General features: G+C 36.8%; 1 protein-coding gene across 1 annotated transcript in view; it reads right to left on the minus strand.

Annotated features, from left to right (window-relative positions):
* Window positions 1-12,045, minus strand: part of MYCBP2 (MYC binding protein 2) — a 342,008-nt gene that overhangs the window by 168,444 nt on the left and 161,519 nt on the right. Inside the window, exons 28-32 of the mRNA XM_036754198.1 lie at window positions 8,119-8,253; window positions 7,781-7,864; window positions 5,417-5,513; window positions 2,114-2,306; window positions 1,193-1,467 (exon numbers count right to left, since the gene is read on the minus strand). Coding sequence (XP_036610093.1) covers window positions 1,193-1,467; window positions 2,114-2,306; window positions 5,417-5,513; window positions 7,781-7,864; window positions 8,119-8,253 — 784 coding nt within the window. The remainder of the gene's footprint in view (window positions 1-1,192; window positions 1,468-2,113; window positions 2,307-5,416; window positions 5,514-7,780; window positions 7,865-8,118; window positions 8,254-12,045) is intronic.

Raw genomic sequence — 12,045 nt, forward strand, 5'->3', positions numbered from 1 at the left:
GTAACAAACTATAAAACTAGAATGCAATAAAAAAAAATCCTACTGTGAAAAAAAATAGGAGAGAAAAAAATCTTACAGGCAATTCTTGATATGTGTAAGTTAACTTTGTCCTAAACCGCCTGTAAAGCAAAATTCCATACTTCTCTAAGAGGTTCCCAAACTTATTCAGCCTAATACCCCCTTTAAAAAAATTACTCAGCATCCCCCTGGAAATATAATTCTTCAACCCTTTAATGATTTAAAAAAAATTTGTGTCACCTGAGGCTACTACTCCTCTCCCCACCAAAGATCATTCCAGAGCCCCTCAGAGGGTGGTGTCATCCACTTAGAGAACCTATTTTAAATCCACATTTATCATGAATCTCATGCCTCCTCCACTTCTCTCCAAGGTACCAATGTGCTACATTTAGAAAATGGACAATTCTATTATACTAGTCAAGGCAGTGTCAGTAAAGGGAATGATTGTAGCTAGTAAACTGTTTAGTACTGAGCTGTGGAGTACACAAGAAGACATAAATTGGTAGAGAGCTCAATATTTATCTTCCTAAAATAAGAGATTTATTAGCCCTGGGAATGAGGCCTTGGGCTACTGTGCCATATTGGTACAGGGAATCCTATACTTGATTAATAAAGAGGAATACTTAATAAACTTCTAAATGTTATTATTACAAATTGCAGTTCTTCTCCAGGAGAGTTTATCTTCTGCTTCTATACATTTTCACAAGCTATTGCTTATGCTTGGAATGCCTGACCTCTTCACTTCTGATTCCTAAATGTCTAGCTCCCTAGAAAGCTTATTTTAAGAACATCCTCTATTTGGAGGCCTCTCCTGATTCTCTCAGTTGTTTGTGTCTTCCTTGCAAAACCACTGCGTATTTATTTCATGAACAGTGTGATGGAACCTGTCTATGAAACTTTTAAATTCCCCTAGTAGCTACTTGAGGGGAGGGGATTATCTACTTCTGCATTTGTATTCTAGCACCTCATATACACTGCCTGGCACAGAGAAGTCACTTAATAAAACTGTGCAGTGTGACTGGTATCAGTCCACATAAAAAATATCAAACATCTGTGTGAATCTGAAATTTTGTCAGGGGCCACAATCCAGGCCAGCTTTGTGTTCTATCTCTCTTTTAAAAATACAATTTAAAACAGGAGAATTCCTGCCAGTATTTTGTAGTACTTAACATACCTGATCCAAACAATTCAGGAGATCACAAAGGCAAGCCCACTGCAGGGCAGGGGTTGGGTAGAAAGAATGAAAGCAGGCTGTGAAGGTATTATGACACTCCTGAAGGACAGCCTCCAGAAGACTCAATGGCTGACTGAGATACCCTTGGGGATCATTATCCAACTTGACCATGCAGTGATCAACTCCTTCAGACAAAATTTTTCGTAGCAAAGTTCTTGTTTTCCCAATACACTCTGCTAATTTACTTGTTTCCTCTACAACTGCTTTAGCAGTAGCTATAAGGGAACAAAATGAAGTGTAAACATATAACAATAGTGAACTAAAAAAAAATCTCTCTTAAAATGTACAGCATATACTCTATTGTATACCTAAAATCATAAGTATCTATACATAAACAATGAAACAAGTTACACTTTGGCTGTAGCACAAAATTAAATTCTTTTGCTTATGTTTACCACAAATAAAATATCAGTCACTCAAACTAATTTTAATATTTAAGTCAAAGTTCTCAGAATACTTGGAGTTACTATAATAGTTTTCCTAAATTGATATAGTACCAGGGTATTAAAATTTTAATATATTGTTTTGATACATTTTAGTATCTACACATAAATGAACTGGTTTTAAAACGATAACTTGGTTATCCAAAATGAATACGCTTGGCCAATAAAACAACATTTATCTAAAGTACTTCATTAGAACCTGATATGTCTTTTTCTTTTACAAAATGGCAAATCAACATTACCAACTCTTTATGCAAACAAGCCTGGGTCTCTATTAATGAATCGGGACATAATAGTGGAGAAGAATTCTATAAGCTGAAAACAACAGTTTCAAATGAAGAAAAATTTTTAACAATTATTAATTATGTACTTAAAATATAAAGATTTTTCCCTGATAAAATTCATATCTACATCATACCTGACATAGGGTAAATCTCACAGGTATAGACACGTAACAGCCTTAGACAACAAGTACCCACAAAACGCAATCTCTCTAAATCAAGAAGGGTAGCGGTATACTGGAATCCTTTTAATCCCCGAAGTTCTTCTACTCCTAAAACTAAAGTGGTCCAACTCCAATGAAGGATGCTCAACAATGACTCAAAGCATTCCTAGTCCGGAATAGGAAAAATTAAAGTGTTATTAGTTCAGTGGATATAATAGATTGAAATACATAAATATTTAGGCAAAAGGTTGATAATCAGCCTCAGGATCTTACCTGATAAAACATTTTAAAAAACAAAAATTTCAAAGTGCTTTTATTTATCAAGCTAAAAACAGTAGGATTACATAAAAACTGAGCAAAAAAGTTCAATTGTTTCATCACATTAACAAAAGATCATATCTCTAGTGGCAATATGGCACAAGAATAGAAAGCTAAGTTTGAGACCAAGAAAATCTTGGTTTAACCACCATTTCTGATATAAGTTGGTTGTATGACCATGAACAAGTAAACCTCTCAGTGCTCTAGGCAACCATCTAAGTTGCAAAGAAGATGATGACTTGAATTGGTAAAGAGTTTCCTAAACCTTGGGAATTGCCTATGCCAAAGAAATCACAGATCCAGTCCCTATACCTGTTATATGTGTGTAGTATTACATAATTTCAATATATTTTAACTTTTAATAAAAAATAACAATTCAAGACTTCTCTGGTACAAAGACAGGGTCAAAAAATTTTACGTGGATCTTTCCAGATCATGGGGGATGCCATGACCCTAACCCCCATGATGTGGAAGGGATAACTGTATGTAATCAGTCACTAATATATTGGTATATTTATTTGGGGGGAAAAATCAACAACAAACCCTAAACTCTATATTCCATTGATAAAGGACAAAAAAATGAGACAAATGCTTTCAAAATTCTTTTAAAAAAAACCCCTTTTTAAATGGTACTTCCTCTTTTAGCTTCAATTGGACTATAGATTGCATGATAATCGATACTCAACAAAAAGGTGTAGAATGTTATCAAAAGAATTCAAAGTTTTTTTGGTGAGAGTATTTTCCAAGAATTGAAAGTCTATTGTAATTTAACTGTAACTGAAAAACTTAACTTTCAAAAATAGTTTTTAAAAACTATCTTGTAACTTCATAAACTACTTAGGCATTAATATACTACTGCTACTACTAGCTAACAATTATATAGCGCTTACTTATTACGTGCAAGGAATGGTGTAAATGTTTTACAATTATCTTATTTGATGTTCACAACAGTCCTGGGAGGTAGCTACTATGATCCCCATTTTACAGCTAAGGAAACTGACACAGATAGAGGTTAAGTGACTTGCCCAAGGTCACACAGCTAGTCAGTGTCAGAACTGAACTCAAGTTTTCCTGACTCCAGGCTCAGCGCTCTATCTGCCATGCTATCAGCTACCCCTCATAAGAGATCAATCTACGGCAATATGAAGCATAGGCTGAGGTAATCATTTCTGATAAGGAAGTCAAAGTAGGGATGCCGGTCTTGTGCCTCTAACACTCACTTGCCAAGGAACCACTTGTAAGTCACTCAGCCTCTGGGACTTGTTTCCTCCTCTGTAAAACTAGGTATTAATGATTCTGAGCATTCTCACCTCACAGCATTGCTGCGGGGAAAGGATGAAATGCTTAATGGACAGTGATTTGTTCTTTTTTTCAACTTTGAAGTACCATGTAAAGGTAACCTATTAGGAGCAGCAGTAAGCAATCCTTCGCAGAAAAGGAGAAAACGGAGATATGGTCGATTGCTATAATGAAGTAACATACATAAGGTCTATTCAAACCTTGAAACGCTATAGAAATGTAACCCAGAAGTACTAGTAAGAGGAGCAGAAAACAAAGTCACAAAGAACAGCAAGCATCGTAGGTTGCTATCTTTAATTTACAATTCTGTTAGTAAAAAAGCTAATGGCTGGCACCATGATTAATAAGAAGCAATATTAAGCTCAGCTCTATACAGAACGATCACAGAGCATAATGAATCAGATCCAGTTTGCTGTGTAACTTATCTTTTTAATCTGAGAAGACAGATCTTCTAGAGCAACTCTCACTCAAATGGAAATCTAGATGCTTAAAAAGTACCATTACAGACTTAAACATGAGTTTTGGAATTTTCATGGCCAAATTAGGCCTATAAAACTACTCTGAGGTTATAAACCTGAAGAATACCTACATGCCTTTTTCCCACCTTTCCTAATGACTTTTTAACCAACTTTTCATCTTCGATAAAGCATACTAAATATCAGTTGTATCATATTCTTATGGCAATGCACTAAAATTAATTTAAATCTAAGTTTATTAAACCAAGTTACATCTTGTGTGTATACATGGCAGAAGGATGAACATTTACATAAAACTAAGGGGTACGTAACCAGAATGGCCTTTGTTTTCTTTGAGTGACTCAGCTTACCTCATTGAGCCTCTGGACACTGTGGCTTGCTCTTCCGGGGCAGGAAGCCCAAAGAGCATGCCAGGAAGCAGAAAACTTCCTGTGTGATGAGTCATGGGGCTGGCTGAGGGGAGGTGTTAGCTCCAGAACCTGGTCTACGCTAGGGGGAGGGGCCAAGTCAAGAACCAATAGGCCCTGGTCATTCAGGCGGTGCTTGATGATGTCAAAAACTCTATAAGAAGGGAGAGGACAGCTTGAAGCTCTCTCTTTCCTTTTCCGATTGGTGTGGGAGCAAGCGGGGTGCGTGACTCTGGGCCAGCCCTTGCTCTCGGGCCGAGCCCAGATGTTGGTAACTATGAATTGTATTGGGTCTGTCTGTTGATACTTGTAACTTGTTTGTATTTTGGTTTTGAGGTTCGGGGTGCTGGTTTGTTTTCCCCCGAACTAAATGAATGTTTTGAACCTCAGAGTGCTGGCTTTTTTTTTTCCCCTGAAGTACGTGAATCTGTATTTGGTGTATCTCTTGATGCTTGTCTGTATGCTCCCCTGAACTAACTGAATGCTAACTGAATGCTGGCCTTTTCCCCTGAACTAAATGAATGTTGTCTGTATGCTAACTGAATGCTGGATTAAAGTAAGCTGGTCAACCCCTTCACCATGCTTTCCTTGTTTAAGCAGATAAAAAGAACCTGTGCTTTTCTCGGCGTCCCGGCAGCCTCCTGGGTGCCGGCTGTGGGGGGGGGGGGGATCTTACGCCCCCACCGAAGCTGCTAGCTGGGTTGTTTAAACAGGGTAAAATGTAGAAATGAACTTATTGGCTACAATCTTCAAAATGGATACTTTAGTTAGCTTACCGTGGAGACTGTTCTTGCAAAAGATCGCTTTAAAATATGCACAGGTTCAGTGGTTTGCTGTTTACCTTTTGAAGCACTGCCATCACTGGTTGGGAGCCTGAAGAAAGGTAAATATACAAAACTCGTTTATACGGGAAAATCCAATAAATGTGCACATATCTTTTTTCTTCTAATATAATCAAGTAAAATTTTCTCCATGTTTTATATGAATGCCGTGGTGGGTCATTTAAAAGGTATTGTGCTATCGACTAATTAGAAAAAGACAGAAAATTTTAACATTAAATCTGAGACTATATACAGAACTTATTTTATATCACAGCAATAAACTCCTAAAAAAGGGGACAGAAATATGTGCATCCTTAGGTACTCCTGGAATGTTAAATTGAATGAATAAAGCATTTATGAAGCGCTTACTATGCACAAAGCTTTGGGGATACAAAGAAAAGTCACACAGTCCCTGTTCTCCAGGAGCTCACATTCTATTGGGAGAAATAACACATATGGAAAGTTTCAGCTGTGACTCAGATGGAAAGGTCCCCTGGTCCTTAGGGCAGCACAGCAGCAAAGCAGATGGCAATGCCTCTTCTTTAATGTCATTCCACTTATAAACGACCTAGAGGGAAGGCTCTGTTAAATTGAGCACACATTTTATAAAGGATTTATGGGAATTCATTGATAAAACTACACCAAAAGTTAGAAGGCTGGGATAGGTTGCAATGTGAAGTACTGGAATGAATGTATACACTTATGACATCAGGTTGATGTATGGATGGATACATATCATGTATATAGGACCCTATGTGTCTATATGTATGTGTACATATATATCTAAATTTCTTAAAAACACGTTTAAGATACAGAAATTCAAAGTGTGCTCAATATATAATTGGTACTAAAAATACATGATTTGACTGATGAAATAGATCTCCCATGATATTTCTGAAACTTTTTTTCTTGAAAAAAGATTATCTTTGAGATAATGCATAGGTTTGATTCAATAGATGAATATATGAGGAATTTCTAATTTTTTTGTTTCTTAGCACTGATTATTTCAAAGAGAAACAATTAAAACCAGACTATGTTCTAAAAATATAGAACATCAGTACAAAGACATTAAGGAATGATTCACTTTTCCCCATAAGCACAATAGAGAAAATGCCATAAAGTTGCCATGAAGAATGATTAAAATTTCTCTGAAGAATATTCTAAGAATATACATAAATCTATATTGGGGAACTTTCCTACATCTGTGGTGTATTCCTGGATATGTAAATTCTTTCTAATGATGCAGTTCAGCAAGAAACGGAAATATGACTTACAGTTTTAGAGGGTGTTCTGGCAGTATTAAGAGGTTAAGTGGTCACTAAGCTAAAGTGTGGCAGAAGCAAGGCAGAGGCAAGACTTTTTGAAAACCCAGATACTGTAGACCCTTAAGAACAAGCCTCTATCCATTATTTCATGCTACCCCTCATACATAAATGTTTAAGTGTGTATGAAGGCATATATGTATTCATACACGTATGCATGCATCTTATAGTGCTTGACCATTGTGTTGCTTTTAAATTTTATTTAAACATTACATTTTGTTGATAGTAAGGAAATGCTGAATCTATACCACAAAGTATTTAAGAAGGAATATAAAACCTAGAACAGGTCAATCAGGACAAAAACATAAAGCTTTTTGTCCCAATTTCACTATAACGTTTTCTCTTGGACGAACATGTCTGGCTATTATAAACAAAATGTTAGGAAAATCAACAAAACAGTTTTAATAATGTAAAGTTCCTAGTGGAAGAAAAATATCATTCAATAGGCAAAAGAATTCAAAATGGCTGTCAGTTCGAAATTAATCTTCATAAAAAGAATAAAGTAATAATAGCTAGAATTTATATGCACTTTAAGATTGGCAAAGTACTGTTCATTTGCAATTGTTGGAGCCTCATAATAACCCAAAGGCAGGTACTATTGTTAATATCTTCATTTTACAGATGAGGAAACAGGATGAGAGAGGTTAAGTGATTTGCTCAGGGTCACACAGCTAGTATTTATCTGGGGTAGGATTTGAATTCAGGTCCTTCCTGACTTCAAGTCCAGAACTCTATCCATTGAACCACCTAGCTTTCCCTAATATAAAAAATGTTGCTGGAAAAAAAAAATACAATGAAATACACAGAAAATCAAGCTGAGTCAAGTGTTTTTATATACAGGTCTACATTTCTCTTGACAACATAACTTCCCTGAAAACTTTAAAAATAATCAATGGCCCAAATAATTTTCACTTTATCATACTCTGTACTTCAGAATACTCCTGGGTCTATTCAGAAGGGGGGAGGAAATAATTTTACACGAAAATAACTACAATACCTGTATAATAACTGAGGTATCTGTCCTGCGTTAACATCTGTACCATTGTTTGATTTCTTTGAACTCTTAAATTGGAAAAGAACCCTGAAGAAAAAGAAAAATACAAAAAAAATTAAAATACCTCATTTATCAAAAAAATTAATCAGTGAAAAGTATCAGTATTCTTATAAGGGAACTTAAAGTTGATCTTAAAGCTAACTTTACTGTTCAAAGGAAACAAATCAGGAAAGAGGTCACAGTGACTCTTACAACTTGTCCTCAGATTTCACTTTCTTGATATCAACAATACTCTTAAAGCACATTCTCTGCTGAAATAATTAATGAAACTTTAGACTTACCCATCATCTGTGGTAATAGAGGCCTGTCCGTGAGATCCACAGTCACTGCTAGGTCCTGATACACGAGCCCATGCAACATACCACCAGCCAGCTTGTAGAAGAACTGGTTCATCGAACATCATGGCATATTTTTCTCTGAGGGAAATATTAGTCAGACAATGCCAAAATCTACAGATTGCTGATAAACCTAACAGAAACCCAGTTAAAATGAGTGAAAAGCTGCATATCAAATTGAAATTCACAGAATCATAGAACTTAAGAGATGGGAGAGATCTCAGAGCCATTCAGTCCAAATCATAGCTGAATAAGAACCTCTTAAAACATAAATAAAAAGAAGTCATTCAACTTCGACTTGAAGATTTCTAGTGAGGGCGATTCTTTCTCAGTAGCCCCTTCAATTCTGAAATAGTTCTAATCAGCAGAAAAAGTTTTTCTTGCATGAAACCTAAATACGCCTTTTCTTATTCCATTTATTGTGCCAAATTCTGCTGTCTCGGATCAGGTTGAATAAGTTTAATGTCTCCTACTTATTTAGTCCCTAAAATGTTGGAAGATAGTGATCATACACACCTACACCACTCCCCTACTCCAACACATTGATGTCTTCTCTTACAGAGACTCAATGTCCCCATTTCCTTCAGCCAGTGTCATGCTATCAGTACAAGAAGTGCCTCTCCTCTTCACTAAGGTTAAACCCTCCACTTGCATCTTTGATCTCCTCCCCTCTTGTCCTTCTCTAGAAAAATGCCCCCTCATCCTCCCTACTTAATTTTCATTCCTTTACTACCCAGTGGTTTACATGTCTACATGTCCCCATCCTTAAAAAACATCCCGCGATCCAACCTTTACCACTGGCTATCATCTTGTATTTCACTTTCCCTTCTCAGCTATACTCTTCGAGAGAACCATGTACTTAAGGTGCCTCCACTTCACTCATTTATTTTTTAATTTCATGTAATCTGGCTTTTGACCTTATTCAACTCAAACTGCTCTCTCCAAAGTTACCAATGATCTCTAACTGCCAAAACAAACAACTTTTTCTCAATACTTAACCTTCTAGACTTCTCTGAAACCTCTGACGTTGGAGATCATGTAGAGATGTTATGAAGATAAAATTGCCAAGACTTGGTAACAGATTGGAAAAGGGGTTGAGAGTGAGGACTTGAGGATGACATCTAAGTTTTTTTCTGGATACTCTCTCCTCTCTAGGGTTTCCTAATTACTACACTTTCCTGATAATCCTCCTACCTTCAGACTACTCCTCAGTCTCCAGCTAGACTTTCATTCAGCCAGGATACTTCCACTAGCAGTGGATTTTTTTTTTTCTGAGGTTTTGCCCTGGCTCCTTTCCTACCAACAGTTTTCAAATTTTTTGGTCTCAGAATTACTTTATACTCTTAAAAATTATTGAGGACCAAAACAATATAAGATGCATGCATATGTGCATGAATACATACATGCATTCATACACATTTATACATTTATATATGAGAGGTAGTGTGGAATAATGGATAGAGGCCTGGTCTTAAAAGTCCACAATACAGGGGCTATATCTATTGAAATTTACCATATTATCAATAAAACTCCTAAAATTTTAAAATATTTACTTAACAATCCATTTAAAATAATGATAAATCCATTACATGTTAATATAAGTAACCTATTTTAATTCGTGAAGAGTGGCATTGTTTTACAATGTTTTTTGCAAATCTCTTTTAATATCTCTTTAAATAGAGGATAGGTAGATTCTTGTATCTGCTTCTGCATTCAATCCAGAAACTTAGATGCTAATGTCCTCACTCTCTCTCAACCCCTTCCCCTACCCCCACCTTTTCTAATCTGTTGCCAAGGTTTGTCAATTTTATCTTCCTCTAATACTGCCACCACTCTGGTGCAGGCCCTCATCATTACATGTCTGGATTACTGCCTGCAGGTAAGTCTCCCCCAACTTCCATTTCATCTTTCATTTAGTCACCAAAGTGATGTTCCTAAAGCACAGATCTGGCCATGTCACGCTTCTACTCATTAAACTCTAGTGGTTCCTTATCACCTCTAGGATATCAAGCATAAAAGTCTCTGTTTGGCAGTCAAAGCCCTTCATTACCTCCCCTGCCAACCTTTCCAGTCTTCTTTCACCTTACATCTGCCCTTCCACATAATCTGTGGTCCAGTGACACTGACCTCCTTGCTGTTCCTTGAAGATACCCCATCTCCCCACACTGAAGCATTTTCACTAGCTGACTCTCATGCCTTCCCCAGCTCCCTTTCTTAATTTTCTTGGCTTCCTTCAAATTCTAGCTAAAATCCCACCATCTACAGTAAACCTTTCCTGATCCCCATTAATTCTAGTGCCTTTACTCTGTTGATTATTTCAAAGTTATGTTGTATAGCTTGTTGGCACATGGTTGTTTACATGCTGTCTCTCCCATTAGATTGTGAGTTACTTGAGAACAAGGACTTTCTTTTATCTTTCTTTGTATCTTCAGCACTTAGCAGAACGTCTGGCACATGGGAGGCACTTAATAACTGTTTATTGTTTGAAAAACATCTATTGTGATTTTTTTTGGGTTGTAATAGCTAAAGAAAATTGAACCTCAAACACATGTAATTAGAAAGTGAGGAATTTTTTAATTGGCAAATATGTCTTCGTATGGTTATGCAAATAATTTTGACCTCTCAGATGCCTGAAAGGGACTAAAAGACCCCTAAAAGTCCTCAGACCACACTTCTGGAAACTGCTGCTCTATACTATCTTGTTTAGTGATTGCCTCATCTCTATACAGATGATTCCCAGATCTACATATCCAGGCCTAATTTCTCTCCTGACTTTCAGTCTCACATCACCAATTGCCCTTTTGAAATCTCTAAATGGGTATACTGTCAGCATTTCAAGTTCAATATGGCCAAAATGGAATTCATTATCTTCACTACTAAATCTTACCCCTCTTTCCAACTTTCCTGTTACTACGTACATCCCCTAGGCACCCAAGCTTGCAACCTCAGTGTCATCCTCAGGGCCTCAAACATATTTTGTCCCACACATCCATTCTATTGTCAAGTTTATTCCCTTCTATCTACTCGCACAGCCACCATACTGGTGTAGGCTGCCATCATCTCACACCTGGACTATATCAACAGCCTTCTGGCTGTTTCTATATCATGCAGCTCCTTACTTCAATCCATTTGCCACTCAGCTGCCAAAAGTGGTCACTGTTACCGAGAGGAGAACAGCAACATTGTAAAGAGAATCAATGCAAGAGACTTATGAACTCTGACCAATACAATGATCAACCACAATTCCCAAGGACTCATAATGAAATATATTATCATTCACCTCCAGAAAGAGAACTGATAAATTCAGTGCAGATTGTAACATGTTTTCTTCTATTTCTTTCTTTTTCTCAGAAAATAGATAATGTGAAAATTTGTTCTGTATGTCAAAAAACCTTACAAAACACAAAAACCAAAAATCAAAAACGAAAGGAAACCTAGCTCAGCAAGAAGACATCAGAGTCCTTCCAACCAACCATCTATCCTAGCAGCCTGAGACCCAATATGAGCGGTGGACAAACTTCTTGCTTCCCATGGCTATTCTTCATTGTACTTCTACTATCATATTTCAATTTTCTCTGAGGCAAAGAAGCCAGAGCACAAACAGAAACCAGACTTCCTTCTTTACCTTTCTTTAGCTTGCCACTAATATCATTAGCAATATTAGGCTTCTACAGGTCATCCTGCCTGTGTCCCAAGAACTAGGACAACGGATGAGCTTTCAGAAGCACAAGCGTGAATCACAGACACTTCACGGAAAAACTCTTGGTCATGAAACCCAGGGTGAAAAAAATTAAGAATTCTGAAGTTCTGAACCACTCTGAAGGGTAAACACTTAGATCTCATTAAAACTAAATCTTCTAGTGTTGAATAAAC

The sequence above is a fragment of the Trichosurus vulpecula genome, chromosome 4, assembly GCF_011100635.1.
Source record: "Trichosurus vulpecula isolate mTriVul1 chromosome 4, mTriVul1.pri, whole genome shotgun sequence".
NCBI classification, from domain to species: Eukaryota; Metazoa; Chordata; class Mammalia; order Diprotodontia; family Phalangeridae; genus Trichosurus; species Trichosurus vulpecula.